The sequence below is a fragment of the Somniosus microcephalus genome, chromosome 22, assembly GCF_052327205.1.
Source record: "Somniosus microcephalus isolate GS21.2 chromosome 22, FLI_Smic_1.0, whole genome shotgun sequence".
Lineage (NCBI taxonomy): Eukaryota > Metazoa > Chordata > Chondrichthyes > Squaliformes > Somniosidae > Somniosus > Somniosus microcephalus.
The window spans coordinates 47,786,416-47,798,783 of NC_141008.1; the positions used below are offsets into that span (position 1 = coordinate 47,786,416).

Sequence of the window (12,368 nt, forward strand, 5' to 3'; positions counted from 1 at the left end):
GATTGATGGCGAGTTATGAAACCCTTGTGGTAAACATGTAAATGTATAGCCCTGCCCTTCAAATGTGAAAGCAAATTTATACTGGTTCTCCTGAGCAACTGGAATACTCCAAAAGACATTCGCTATGTCTAATAGCAAAATACTGCAGATGTTGGAAATCCGAAATAACAACAGAAAATGCTGGAAAAACTCAGCAGGTCAGGCAACATCCGTGGAGAGAAATTTGAGTTGACGTTTCGGGTTTGACCCTTCTTCAAAACTGGAGAGAAAAGGAACTAGATCGAAGGCAGGGCTGCGATCGGACAAAAGAATAAAAGAACCAAAAGAAGTAAAAGAGATTAGAAGCTAGACGAGATGGTAATATGCTGGGATTAGGTGTAAAGTGTACTGGCAGGGCAAAAGATAGGCCTCTTGTACTGTTCCACGGAAGCTCAACGTAAACTCGAGGAACAGCACCTCATCTTCCGATTAGGCACTCTGCAGCCTTCTGGTCTCAATATCGAGTTCAACAATTTCAGATCATAACCTCGGCCCCTATTTCATTTCTACTTATATTTTTCCACTCCTTTCCTCTCCCCCCCCCCCCCCCACTTTCCTTTTGTTTCTCTCTCACACCTGGCAGCTATCTTTTGCCCTGCCAGTACACTTTACACCTAATCCCAGCATATTACCATCTCGTCTAGCTTCTAATCTCTTTTACTTCTTTTGGTTCTTTTATTCTTTTGTCCGATCGCAGCCCTGCCTTCGATCTAGTTCCTTTTCTCTCCAGTTTTGAAGAAGGGTCAAACCCGAAACGTCAACTCAAATTTCTCTCCACGGATGTTGCCTGACCTGCTGAGTTTTTCCAGCATTTTCTGTTGTTATTTCGCTATGTCTAAGGTGGAGAAGACAGTGGCCTTGGGGGGGGGTATGGATGTCAGTAGCGAAGGGGCTTGACTAATAGCCAGGCTTTGACGTGGGGAAGCTTTATTTAAGGCATGGTAATCAATAGTAAGCCTCCAAGATTCATTCGGCTTCCTAACTGGCCATCCAGGGGAATTGGTAGTAAAAGAACCCTTGCGCAGTACTCCGTGTTCTTCCAATGAGGCAATGACTGTTCGCAAATACGGAATACTTTCTCGGGGAATCGGATTTTTTTACATGCGCGATGGGGTGGCCCATTAATTCGCGTCTCCCTTTCCATCCTCCCGCAGTCGTGTTTAGATTTAGCAAAGGCTGCTGCATGTTTGTTCACTAAGGAGTTAACAGCAGGCAGAGAATGTGTTGGCAGTGCGATCTGCGCAGGCTTCTTTATAGCAAACACCGAGTGAGCGTCAGAGATTTGAACTACATCTCCCGGTTTAGACTCAACCCAGAAACAATTCTGATTGTAATCTATAATGGCTGTCATTCCCCTTAGGGTATCATTCCCAAGTATCCCCATTCTGTTTGTCATACACATGTACAATGGATTGGTAATTTTTACGGGAAATTCCTCGAGGGAAATATGAAGTTCCTCCCCTGGATATACGGGTGCTTGTGCCCCGTGATTCCCGTTATGACAAATCTACTTTTGCCTATATCCAGTTGGCGTTCCGGGTCTGGGGAATGCAGGATTGTAACAGATGACCCAGTGTCTATTAGCATAGTCTGCTGTCAGCCCCCAGGCAGCAAAGCTGAGACCACTGGTCGACCATGGCCGTCTCGTCTGAACCCCACTTCGGACTAGGCCAGTGGGGCCGGATCCCACATTGTGGGCCATTGTGTTGTTGCAGTAGTGGGAGTGGGAATAATGAGCTCAAAGGGGGAGTCGGATTCGAACTCATAGCAGGGATCACAGGACTCCCCGACATCTGGGTTCTGGTAAGTGTCTGCATCATACATGACATTCTCTCAATTCGTGAGTCCATGGTGTCCAACTTGCTATCCACTGGATGAGGTGAACGGGACGGACCATATCGCGGGTAATTATTGTCATTCCTCCCACCTCCCGAGCCTGTTGGTCTCGGACTTCGACAATCTTTCGCAAAGTGTCCCATCTTGCCGCCGTTGTAACACATGAACGATTGTCTACGGGGGTTTGATACTGGAGAAGCATGGGGTCCCTCAACTACACTTACTGGCGTTTCTGTTGTTGATGCCTAGACCTGAATTTTAGCAAAGGCCTATGCAGAAGTAGCATCTCTTAAAAGGGCTGTCAATTGCAAGTTGTGTCTGACAGTGTGCCCTAAAGCTGCTCGCAGTGAGGTCTGAATATTCTTTAAATATATTTTCTTAAATGCCGCTTCATCCTTCTCGTTCAATGCATCAGCATTGGGGCGTGCTTGCGTCATTTCATAGTGTACAACCGATCTCCGAAAGCAGCAGGGGTCTCATGAGGCCCTTGTTGGGTTTGGTTTAATTTCTGGACCAACTCAATAGTATCCGAGCCTAAAGCTGTTTGTATATATGTGATTAAGATATTCAGGGTGTTCCCCATATTAAAGGCCAAGAAGGGGAGACTAGTCCATATGTCCGGAGTCAGGGCAGACAGTGCAACATTCTTCATGTCATTGTCCTCAGAATTAGGATGGTAATTCCGGAATGCCACTATATGTTGCCTTAGCTCTACAGAGCATGTTTGTGGGTTAACTGGTCCAAATTGTTGGACACATGCCTGTAGTTCTACATAATTTAGGGGCTGGGACCTTTCAGAAGTACCTGCCCACAGTATCTCTGGAGGTGCCACTGGTTGTGCTCCTACTGGTGACTGGACCGCCTCAACAGCTGGTGGCGTGTTAGGAATCACTTGGGTACGAGTCAGGACATTAACCGGAGCTCGAACGGGTGCAAGTTTGTCCGATGAGGTCTTGATGATATTGTTATTAGTATAGGCTGGCAGTCTTTCAGCCAGGTCGATGGTGGCATATGAGACGGGAACCTCAAGGGAAGGAAATATCAAGGGAGAATATAGCTCCCTGCTTAACCCCTCGCATTGTTTATCATAACTCGTGGGGGGGGGGTCTACTCCCGTGACTGCCGCAATTACAGCCCGTTGTTTACCCAACTGATTGTCTAACAGTTGTATAATATTCTGACATTGCTTGCGGTCTAACTCCCTGTGGGGGCGCTGAAGAGCCTCTCTCAGGGTCCCTCGTGAATCATTTAGTTGGTTGATCAGGCGGGTCATTATCCTTTGTTAAGAGGCCTATTTGGCTTTTAGCCTCCTCAAGATTCTGTATTGCAGCACCGGCATGAACTGCATTAATACACTGCTGTTGGATTATCGTTGTTGCAGCCCCGATTTGTCCTTGAAGGACTTCTTGTTTATTGTTTAATTCTACAGCTTCTTTTTCCCATTTTAATTTCTCACCCTGTAATGTTAGATTCTCTTGTATAAGCCGTAGTTTGTCTTTTTCTAATTTATCCTGATCCTCTTCCATCTCTAGGAAGCTTTCTTTATCTTGTCCTACACAATACACTGCGGCATAGGCCATTAGCTGCGCTGCCCTATCCGGCTTCCACTTCTTTTCCTTAACTTGTCTTTCAATGAACGCCACAACATTCTCGAAAAGTACCTTCGCTTCCTTTGTTAGACATTCTACTAACGTCTGTAACTGTGCCTCATCGCACTTCTTCATTAACTTCACTTTATAGTCTACAAGAAAATTCTCACTCGACATTCTGCTGTACGTTAAAGAGACAGACATGAATCAGTCATTCATGAAAGAAAGACTTATGAAATAATACTGAGCGGCCTGCGGGTGGCGCTGTCCAGGCAGAGTATAAATACTCGGGCATGGGCCCAGCTTGCTCAGGACATTCTTAACAGGAACTAGTGAAGGACACAACTAGACCTCCATGTTGTAAAACAGTTGATTAAAGCCTTGTTTAACGCTTAGACCAAGTGCCTAGTAGTTTTCTTACGTCAGACTCTATCTGTTAGAAAACCTAACTTTTCACGAGGATCCTTGTTGATCAGATGAAAATCCAAGCGCCTGCTTTATGCACAATAGACCTGGTTTCAGTTAATAGTCACATATCCCTGTTCGGGCACCAAACTGTAGTTTCCAAAAGCTCTTTATAATAATGTGTCGGTGACTACACAAACCACTCTGGGTCCAGGTACACTGTGTATCAGTAAAACAGGTTTATTAAGCATTAAACATCCAGTCTTGTTCGTTTGAGCCTCGGCGTTCCTTCCGAGCGACTGTGGCGCAGTCTCTTTATTCTCTTGTTGTGTTCTGTTGACTGAAGCTCGCTTCTCTGGGTTCTTGCTGTGTTTTGTTGACTGAAGCTCGCTTCTCTGGGTTCTTGCTGTGTTCTGTTGACTGAAGCTCCTTCAACTCTGATTACATGGTGCGTGCTGCCTTCAGTGTTCAATATCTGTATCTTTATATCCTTTCTCTCCCTTTGCCTACGTGACAGTAATCAGCTCTCTGACACCTGGTAAATGTCCCTCCTTTCCTTGTCAGTCACCTCATGACATTTTATGACCTTGTTGGTTCCACTAGGTCTCCCTTTGTGCATAACAAAGTGCCCTTATCTTTAGATGTTCTCTTTTCAAAGACCATTTCTCAAGATGTTGTCTAAACAGTCTGCCCATCTTATAGTGGTATCACTAAGGGATGCCTCCAGTCCCTATCTCTCTTCTCTAACTCTTATCTCTTTTCCATAACATTACCGAATACCACATCCCTGACAGTCTCCGTAGACTTAGCACTACATTTCATTACTTCAGTAATTGAAAACACAGCAGTTTCAGTTAGGTTAGCATAATTTTCCCATCCTGCCTTGTTCTCAGCCATTTGCCATTTTATACAGGCTTTTAGGCTTTTAACATACAATTTCACATCGTATAGTTATACAAAAATGATTCTAGAATCTTAATAATGTTTACTAAATCATACAGATACACCCTATCCTACACTGCAGCACTCCCTCGGTACTGCCCCTCCGACAGTGCAGCGTACCCTCAGTACTGCCCCTCCGACAGTGCAGTGCTCCCTCAGTACTGCCCCTGCGACAGTGCAGCGCTCCCTCGGTACTGCCCCTCCGACAGTGCAGCACTCCCTCAGTACTGCCCCTCCGACAGTGCAGCGCTCCCTCAGTACTGCCCCTCCAACTGTGCGGCGCTCCCTCAGTACTGCCCCTCCGACAGTTCGGCCTTCCCTCAGTGCTGCCCCTCCGACAGTTCGGCCTTCCCTCAGTACTGCCCCTCCAACAGTGCGGCGCTCCCTCAGTACTGCCCCTCCGACAGTGCAGCGCTCCCTCAGTACTGCCCCTCCGACAGTGCGGTGCTCCCTCAGTACTGCCCCTCCGACAGTGCGGCGCTCCCTCAGTACTGCCCCTCCGACAGTGCGGCGCTCCCTCAGTACTGCCCCTCCGACAGTGCGGCGCTCCCTCAGTACTGCCCCTCCAACAGTGCGACGCTCCCTCAGTACTGCCCCTCCGACAGTGCGGCGCTCCCTCAGTACTGCCCCTCCGACAGTGCGGCGCTCCCTCAGTACTGCCCCTCCGACAATGCGGCGCTCCCTCAGTACTGCCCCTCCGACAATGCGGCGCTCCCTCAGTACGGCCCCTCCGACAGTGCGGCGCTCCCTCAGTACTGCCCCTCCGACAGTGCGGCGCTCCCTCAGTACTGCCCCTCCGACAGTGCAGCGCTTCCTCAGTACTGCCCCTCCGACAGTGCGGCGCTCCCTCAGTACGGCCCCTCCGACAGTGCGGCGCTCCCTCGGTACTGCCCCTGACAGTGCGGCGCTCCCTCAGTACGGCCCCTGCGACAGTGCGGCGCTCCCTCAGTACGGCCCCTCCGACAGTGCGGCGCTCCCTCAGTACTGCCCCTCCGACAGTGCGGCGCTCCCTCAGTACTAGGAGTGTCAGCCTAGATTATGTTCTCAAGTTTCATGGAAAGGGAATTGAACCCATAACCTTCTGATTCAGTGGCACGAGTGTTCCCCAGTGAGTCACGGTTGACACTAACTGGAGGGTGATTGGTAGCATGTCAGGTGCAGGGTAATGCTTGATCTCTTTCTGTCACTCCTGACCAACCTTTGATGTTTACAGATTGGATTGATGGCGCGACTCTTATTGTTGGTGCTCTCGGTTACTCTCTTCGCCATCCCATCTTCGACTGATTCCAGCACCCTCAACATCACCTTCCAAAGGAGCCTGAAACTGTCCAGGAAAATCCTGCAGGATGTCCGAGATTTACTTACAAAATATGTAAGAATCACAATTATCTTGACATTCAGAGTGGGAGGTTTGAAGCCCAGGGCAGCTGATGGTGGGCTCCAGATTTAGGTTGCGATCGCTCAGTGGATATGGGATTGGTCGAGTAGTCTTAAGCTCAATGGAATTTCGAAAATTAAATTCAATAAATCTGGTAATTTTTAGGTTGAAAGCAGAAAAAGTGAGCATGAATTTGCCGGATTGTTGTACAACCCCAACTGGTTCACCGATGTCCTTCACCCCTGCCTAGCCCGGCCTACACGTGACTCCAGTCCCACACAGGCAGTCAAGTCTTAATGCTCTCCAGCAAGCCACGAGTTATAGAACAATCGCTATGAAGCAAGAAAAGGCCGAGACCCACCATCCCTTGATCGGGTCGAGAGAGAGAGAAACTGTTCCCTCAAGTGAGGGAGTCCAGAACAAGGGGGCAGAAACTTAAAATTAGAGCCAGGCCGTTCAGGGGTGATGTCAGGAAGCACTTCTTCACACAAAGGGTGGTGGAAATCTGGAACTCTCTCCCCCAAAAGGCTGTTGAGGCTGGGGCTCAATTGGAGCTTTCCAGACTGAGATTGATAGATTTTTGTTGGGTCAGGGGGTCGAGGGATACGGAGCAATGGCGGGGAAATGGGGTTGAGGTGCAGATCAGGCAGGATCTGACTGAATGGTGGAACAGGCTCGAGCGGCTGAATGGCCTCCTCCTGTTCCTGTGTTCTAAATTTGGAGGAATAACAAGAACTATTTTCTAACCAGATCTTGTTTTTTGATTTAAGAAACACGAGAAAATTGGAAACCCTTCTTTTGAAGATTACAACATGATCTTGAGCAGCTTGCCATGTACCAGTATTGTGTACAGCTACTGGCTGCATATGCAGGTGGGGACTAATTCCATTCTGTTCATTCATTGATAATCCCCCCACACTGCCCCTGCCCCCCACCATGGCCAGCCAGCCGCCCCCTCCCCCCAATCACCCCTTGCTGTTACCCTACCCCCAATCACCCCTTGCTGTTACCCCTACTCCCCAATCACAGCTTGCTGTTACCCCCACTCCCCAATCACCCCTTGCTGTTACCCCCACTCCCCAATCACCCCTTGCTGTTACCCCTACTCCCCAATCACAGCTTGCTGTTACCCCCACTCCCCAATCACCCCTTGCTGTTACCCCACTCCAAATCACCCCTTGCTGTTACCCCCACTCCCCAATCACCCCTTGCTGTTACCCCTCCCCCCAATCACCCCTTGCTGTTACCCCACTCCAAATCACCCCTTGCTGTTACCCCCACTCCCCAATCACCCCTTGCTGTTACCCCTCCCCAATCACCCCTTGCTGTTACCCCTCCCCATCACCCCTTGCTGTTACCCCACTCCCAATCACCCCTTGAGTTACCCCTCCCCCCAATCACCCCTTGCTGTTACCCCTACTCCCCAATCACAGCTTGCTGTTACCCCACTCCCCAATCACCCCTTGCTGTTACCCCACTCCCAATCACCCCTTGCTGTTACCCCACTCCCCAATCACCCCTTGCTGTTACCCCACTCCCAATCACCCCTTGCTGTTACCCCTCCCCAATCACCCCTTGCTGTTACCCCTACCCCCATCACCCCTTGCTGTTACCCCTCCCCAATCACCCCTTGCTGTTACCCCTCCCCAATCACCCCTTGCTGTTACCCCTCCCCAATCACCCCTTGCTGTTACCCCTCCCCAATCACCCCTTGCTGTTACCCCTACCCCCATCACCCCTTGCTGTTACCCCTCCCCCCAATCACAGCTTGCTGTTACCCCACTCCCCAATCACCCCTTGCTGTTACCCCACTCCCAATCACCCCTTGCCGTTACCCCACTCCCCAATCACCCCTTGCTGTTACCCCACTCCAAATCACCCCTTGCTGTTACCCCACTCCCAATCACCCCTTGCCGTTACCCCACTCCCCAATCACCCCTTGCTGTTACCCCTCCCCAATCACCCCTTGCTGTTACCCCACTCCCAATCACAGCTTGCTGTTACCCCACTCCCCATCACCCCTTGCTGTTACCCCACTCCCAATCACCCCTTGCTGTTACCCCTCCCCTTGCTGTTACCCCTCCCCAATCACCCCTTGCTGTTACCCCACTCCCCAATCACCCCTTGCTGTTACCCCTCCCCAATCACCCCTTGCTGTTACCCCACTCCCAATCACCCCTTGCCGTTACCCCACTCCCCAATCACCCCTTGCTGTTACCCCTACTCCCCCATCACCCCTTGCTGTTACCCCACTCCCAATCACCCCTTGCTGTTACCCCACTCCCCAATCACCCCTTGCTGTTACCCCACTCCCCAATCACCCCTTGCTGTTACCCCGCTCCCCAATCACCCCTTGCCGTTACCCCGCTCCCCAATCACCCCTTGCTGTTACCCCACTCCCCAATCACCCCTTGCTGTTACCCCGCTCCCCAATCACCCCTTGCTGTTACCCCACTCCCCAATCACCCCTTGCTGTTACCCCACTCCCCTGTCACCCCTTGCTGTTATCCCTACTCCCCAATCACCCCTTGCTGTTACCCCACCCCATCACCCCTTGCTGTTACCCCACTCCCCCAATCACCCCTTGCTGTTACCCCTCCCCATCACCCCTTGCTGTTACCCCACCCCCAATCACCCCTTGCTGTTACCCCACTCCCCCAATCACCCCTTGCTGTTACCCCACTCCCCCATCACCCCTTGCTGTTACCCCACCCCATCACCCCTTGCTGTTACCCCACTCCTCCCTTGCTATTACCCCACTCCCCCAATCACCCCTTGCTGTTACCCCACCCCATCACCCCTTGCTGTTACCCCTACTCCCCAATCACCCCTTGCCGTTACCCCTCCCCCAATCACCCCTTGCTGTTACCCCTCCCCCAATCACCCCTTGCTGTTACCCCTCCCCCATCACCCCTTGCCGTTACCCCTCCCCAATCACCCCTTGCTGTTACCCCTCCCCCATCACCCCTTGCCGTTACCCCTCCCCAATCACCCCTTGCTGTTACCCCTCCCCCATCACCCCTTGCCGTTACCCCTCCCCCAATCACCGCTATCTATTGTTGTTTGCAGGATGTGGAACGATTAATGCTAAATGTCAAGGATCTCTACATTTTTTGGATCCACGTGGATTTTAAACGGATCGACGAACTTCAAGACTGTCAGGAATCCACCGTGAGCAAGTCCATGGAAGTGGTTTCTCTGGATCTCCGAGATTTAATCTCTCAGCTCAGCTCCCAGGTACAGACACTGGGGGTGTGGGAGGGGAATATCTGAACGACCTCCTGAGGCTGCGTTAGACGCAGAGCGTTACTTGGCGAGAGTGGGGGTGGCCAATAGGGCCACAGCCTGCGACCCGCGAGTCTCCGCTCCCCGACTCATTTACCCCGAGAGTTTCCGCTTTGTTTAGCTTTCAGACAACTTAATAGATGCACCGTTTACTAATTACTGGAGCACGATCCTCTGGCTCAGTGCCTGCCAACGGCCCAGGTTCAATCCCCGCTCCAGGCCGTCTGCCGTGGCGACTGGAGGCTGGAACTCTGGCCCAACATCCAGCAGAATCCTTACATTCAGTAGGTGTGGGTGACCCCCCTCCGCCTGTCACCCATAAACCCCTCCCACCGTATAGGACTAACCCCCTCCCCTATCGGTTGGGGTAAAGATGGTCACTGCCGTGAAAGGAGCGATCATGCTGCGGCCTGTTGACCAGCCACGAATCCGCCCACTGCTTCACACTGTTCTCCAATGGGAATGATAGACAGTAATAATTACTCCATTTTATTAAGGTCACCGGTACAAATGTGTGGAGCCTACACACGCCCACGCCCACTTGTACCTCGAAATTGCAATGGGGGTACAAATAACAACAACAACAACAGCCTGCATTTATCCAGTGCCTTTAACGTGCCACAGGGGCGTAAATCAGACAAAATTTGACACCGAGCCACATCAGGAGATATGAGCGCTGGTGACCCAAAGCTTGGTCAGAGGTCGGTTTAAAGGAGTGTTTTAAAGGAAGAGAGAGAGAGGCGGAGAGGTTTAGGGAGGGAATTCCAGAGCTCGGGGCCCAGGCAGCTATAGGCACGGCCACCAATGGTGGGGTGATGAACAGTGGGGATGGGCAAAAGGCCAGAATTGGAGGAGCACGGAGATCTCGGGGGGGGGGGTTGTAGGCAATGTTCCCTGTAATTTTGTTTGGCGCCATGCGCGGTTTCTCTCATTGAAACGTTGGCAAGCCGGCCGCACGGGGTTCCCGGAGCGCTGCGCGGCCGCACGGGGTTCCCGGAGCGCTGCGCGGCCGCACGGGGTCCCCGGAGCGCTGTGCGGCCGCTCGGGGTCCCTGGAGCGCTGCGCGGCCGCACGGGGTTCCCGGAGCGCTGCGCGGCCATGCAGCGTACTGGGAACATTGGTTGTAGGGCTGGAGGAGGTTACAAAGGTAGGGAGGGAGGGGCGAGGCCCTGGAGGGATATATACATCATAGGACCCTGATCTGCTGCCCTTGTCCTTCTAGGTAGAGGTCGCGGGTTTGGGAGGTGCTGCCGAAGAAGCCTTGGCGAGTTGCTGCAGTGCATCTTGTAGATGGTACACACTGCAGCCACGGTACGCCGGTGGTGGAGGGAGTGAATGTTTAAGGTGGTGGATGGGGTGCCAATCAAGCGGGTTGCTTTGTCCTGGATGGTGTCGAGCTTCTTGGGTGTTGTTGGAGCTGCACTCATCCAGGCAAGTGGAGGGTATTCCATCACTCTCCTTACTTGTACCTTGTGGATGGTGGAAAGGCTTTGGGGAGTCAGGAGGTGAGACACTTGCCGCAGAATATCTGGAAGAAGAGCGCAAAATAAAATATTCCTCACAGCTAAAGCCAGCAATGAGCAACAGCCCTGAGATGTTGAAAAATGTAGTTAAATGTCTAGAATTACACAGAATGTACAGCTCAGAATCAGGCCATTTGGCCCAGCTGGTCCGTGCCGGTGTTTATGCTCCACACGAGCCTCCTCCCACCCTCGTCATCTCACCCCATCACCATATCCTTCTATTCCCTTCTCCCTCATGTGTTTATCCAGCTTCCCCTTAAATTAATCTATACTATTCGCCTCAACCACTCCCTGTGGTAGCGAGTTCCACATTCTCGCCACTCTCTGGGTAAAGAAGTTTCTCCTGAATTCCCGATTGGATTTATTAGTGACTCTCTTATATTGATGGCCCCTAGTTCTGGTCTCCCCCACAAGTGGAAACATCTTCTCTACGTCCACCCAATCGAACCCCTTCATAACTTTAAAGACCTCCATTAGGTCACCCTTCAGCCTTCTTATTTCTAGAGAAAAGAGCCCCCGCCTGTTCAGTATTTCCTGACAGTTATAACATCTCAGTTCTGGTATCATTCTTGTAAATCTTTTTTGCACCTTCTCCAGTGCCTCTACATCGTTTTTATAATATGGAGACCAGAACAACACACAGTGCTCCAAGTGTGGTCTAACCAAGGTTCGATACAAGTTTAGCATAACCTCTCTGGGTTTCAATTCTATCCCTCTAGAAATAAACCCTAGTGCCTGGTTTGCTTTAACCTGCGTCGCAACATTTAGTGAGTTGTGAATCGGTACTCCCCGATCCCTCAGCTTCTCTCCCCCATTCAGACTCTTTATTATTTGTGTGTTTCCAGATCTTGGCCCTGAACAGCACCTCCCCCGATCCCCCGGACCTGACTCTCTCCCGCAACATCCTGTATCCAGGTTACGATTGGCACAGCAAGCTGCAAGGCTACATCATCTTCAGGGACCTGGAGATCTATCTGAACAAAGTGGTTCGCGACTTCACGCTCTTGAAGAGCAAGTACCGGGAGTAAAGGAGAGCTTGCTCTGTGCAGCCTGAAAGAGATTGAAAGTTTGAAAGAGATTGAATTAAAACTGTTACAAAACCTATTGCACTGGATCATCAATAAATGTTTACAGCCTATCTGATATTGTCTGTACTATTTCAGTGTCTGTCATTGAGATGAAAATCTTCTGTAACATTTTAAATAGAATTCAAGTCTTGCACTAGACAGAAGATGCTTTATTTTAATGGCCCAGAAATTCGGGTCGGAGGCTTCCCGCGGGTGCAAGCCCCCGACCTGCACTTACCTTGCACGCCAGCCTTTGAGCTGTGGGCCCCCGTGGGATTCCGATCCTGGGCCTCCTCCAACTGCC

The 12,368-nt window shown here is 51.1% G+C and overlaps 1 protein-coding gene across 2 annotated transcripts; it reads left to right on the plus strand.

The window, feature by feature from the left end:
* Positions 1-2,625: 2,625 nt before the first annotated feature.
* On the plus strand, positions 2,626-12,135 carry LOC147102265 (uncharacterized). 2 transcript variants are annotated; one of them, XM_085964645.1, is made up of 5 exons: positions 2,626-2,771; positions 6,025-6,183; positions 6,960-7,061; positions 9,259-9,426; positions 11,843-12,135. In XM_085964645.1, exons 2-5 carry the CDS (start codon positions 6,034-6,036, stop codon positions 12,023-12,025), a joined length of 603 nt encoding a protein of 200 aa, XP_085820771.1. In that variant the 5' UTR covers positions 2,626-2,771; positions 6,025-6,033; the 3' UTR covers positions 12,026-12,135. The 2 variants fall into 2 exon arrangements, with proteins under 2 accessions (XP_085820771.1, XP_085820770.1); XM_085964644.1 differs by lacking the exon at positions 2,626-2,771 and having other exon boundaries at positions 5,953-6,183.
* Positions 12,136-12,368: the final 233 nt, after the last annotated feature.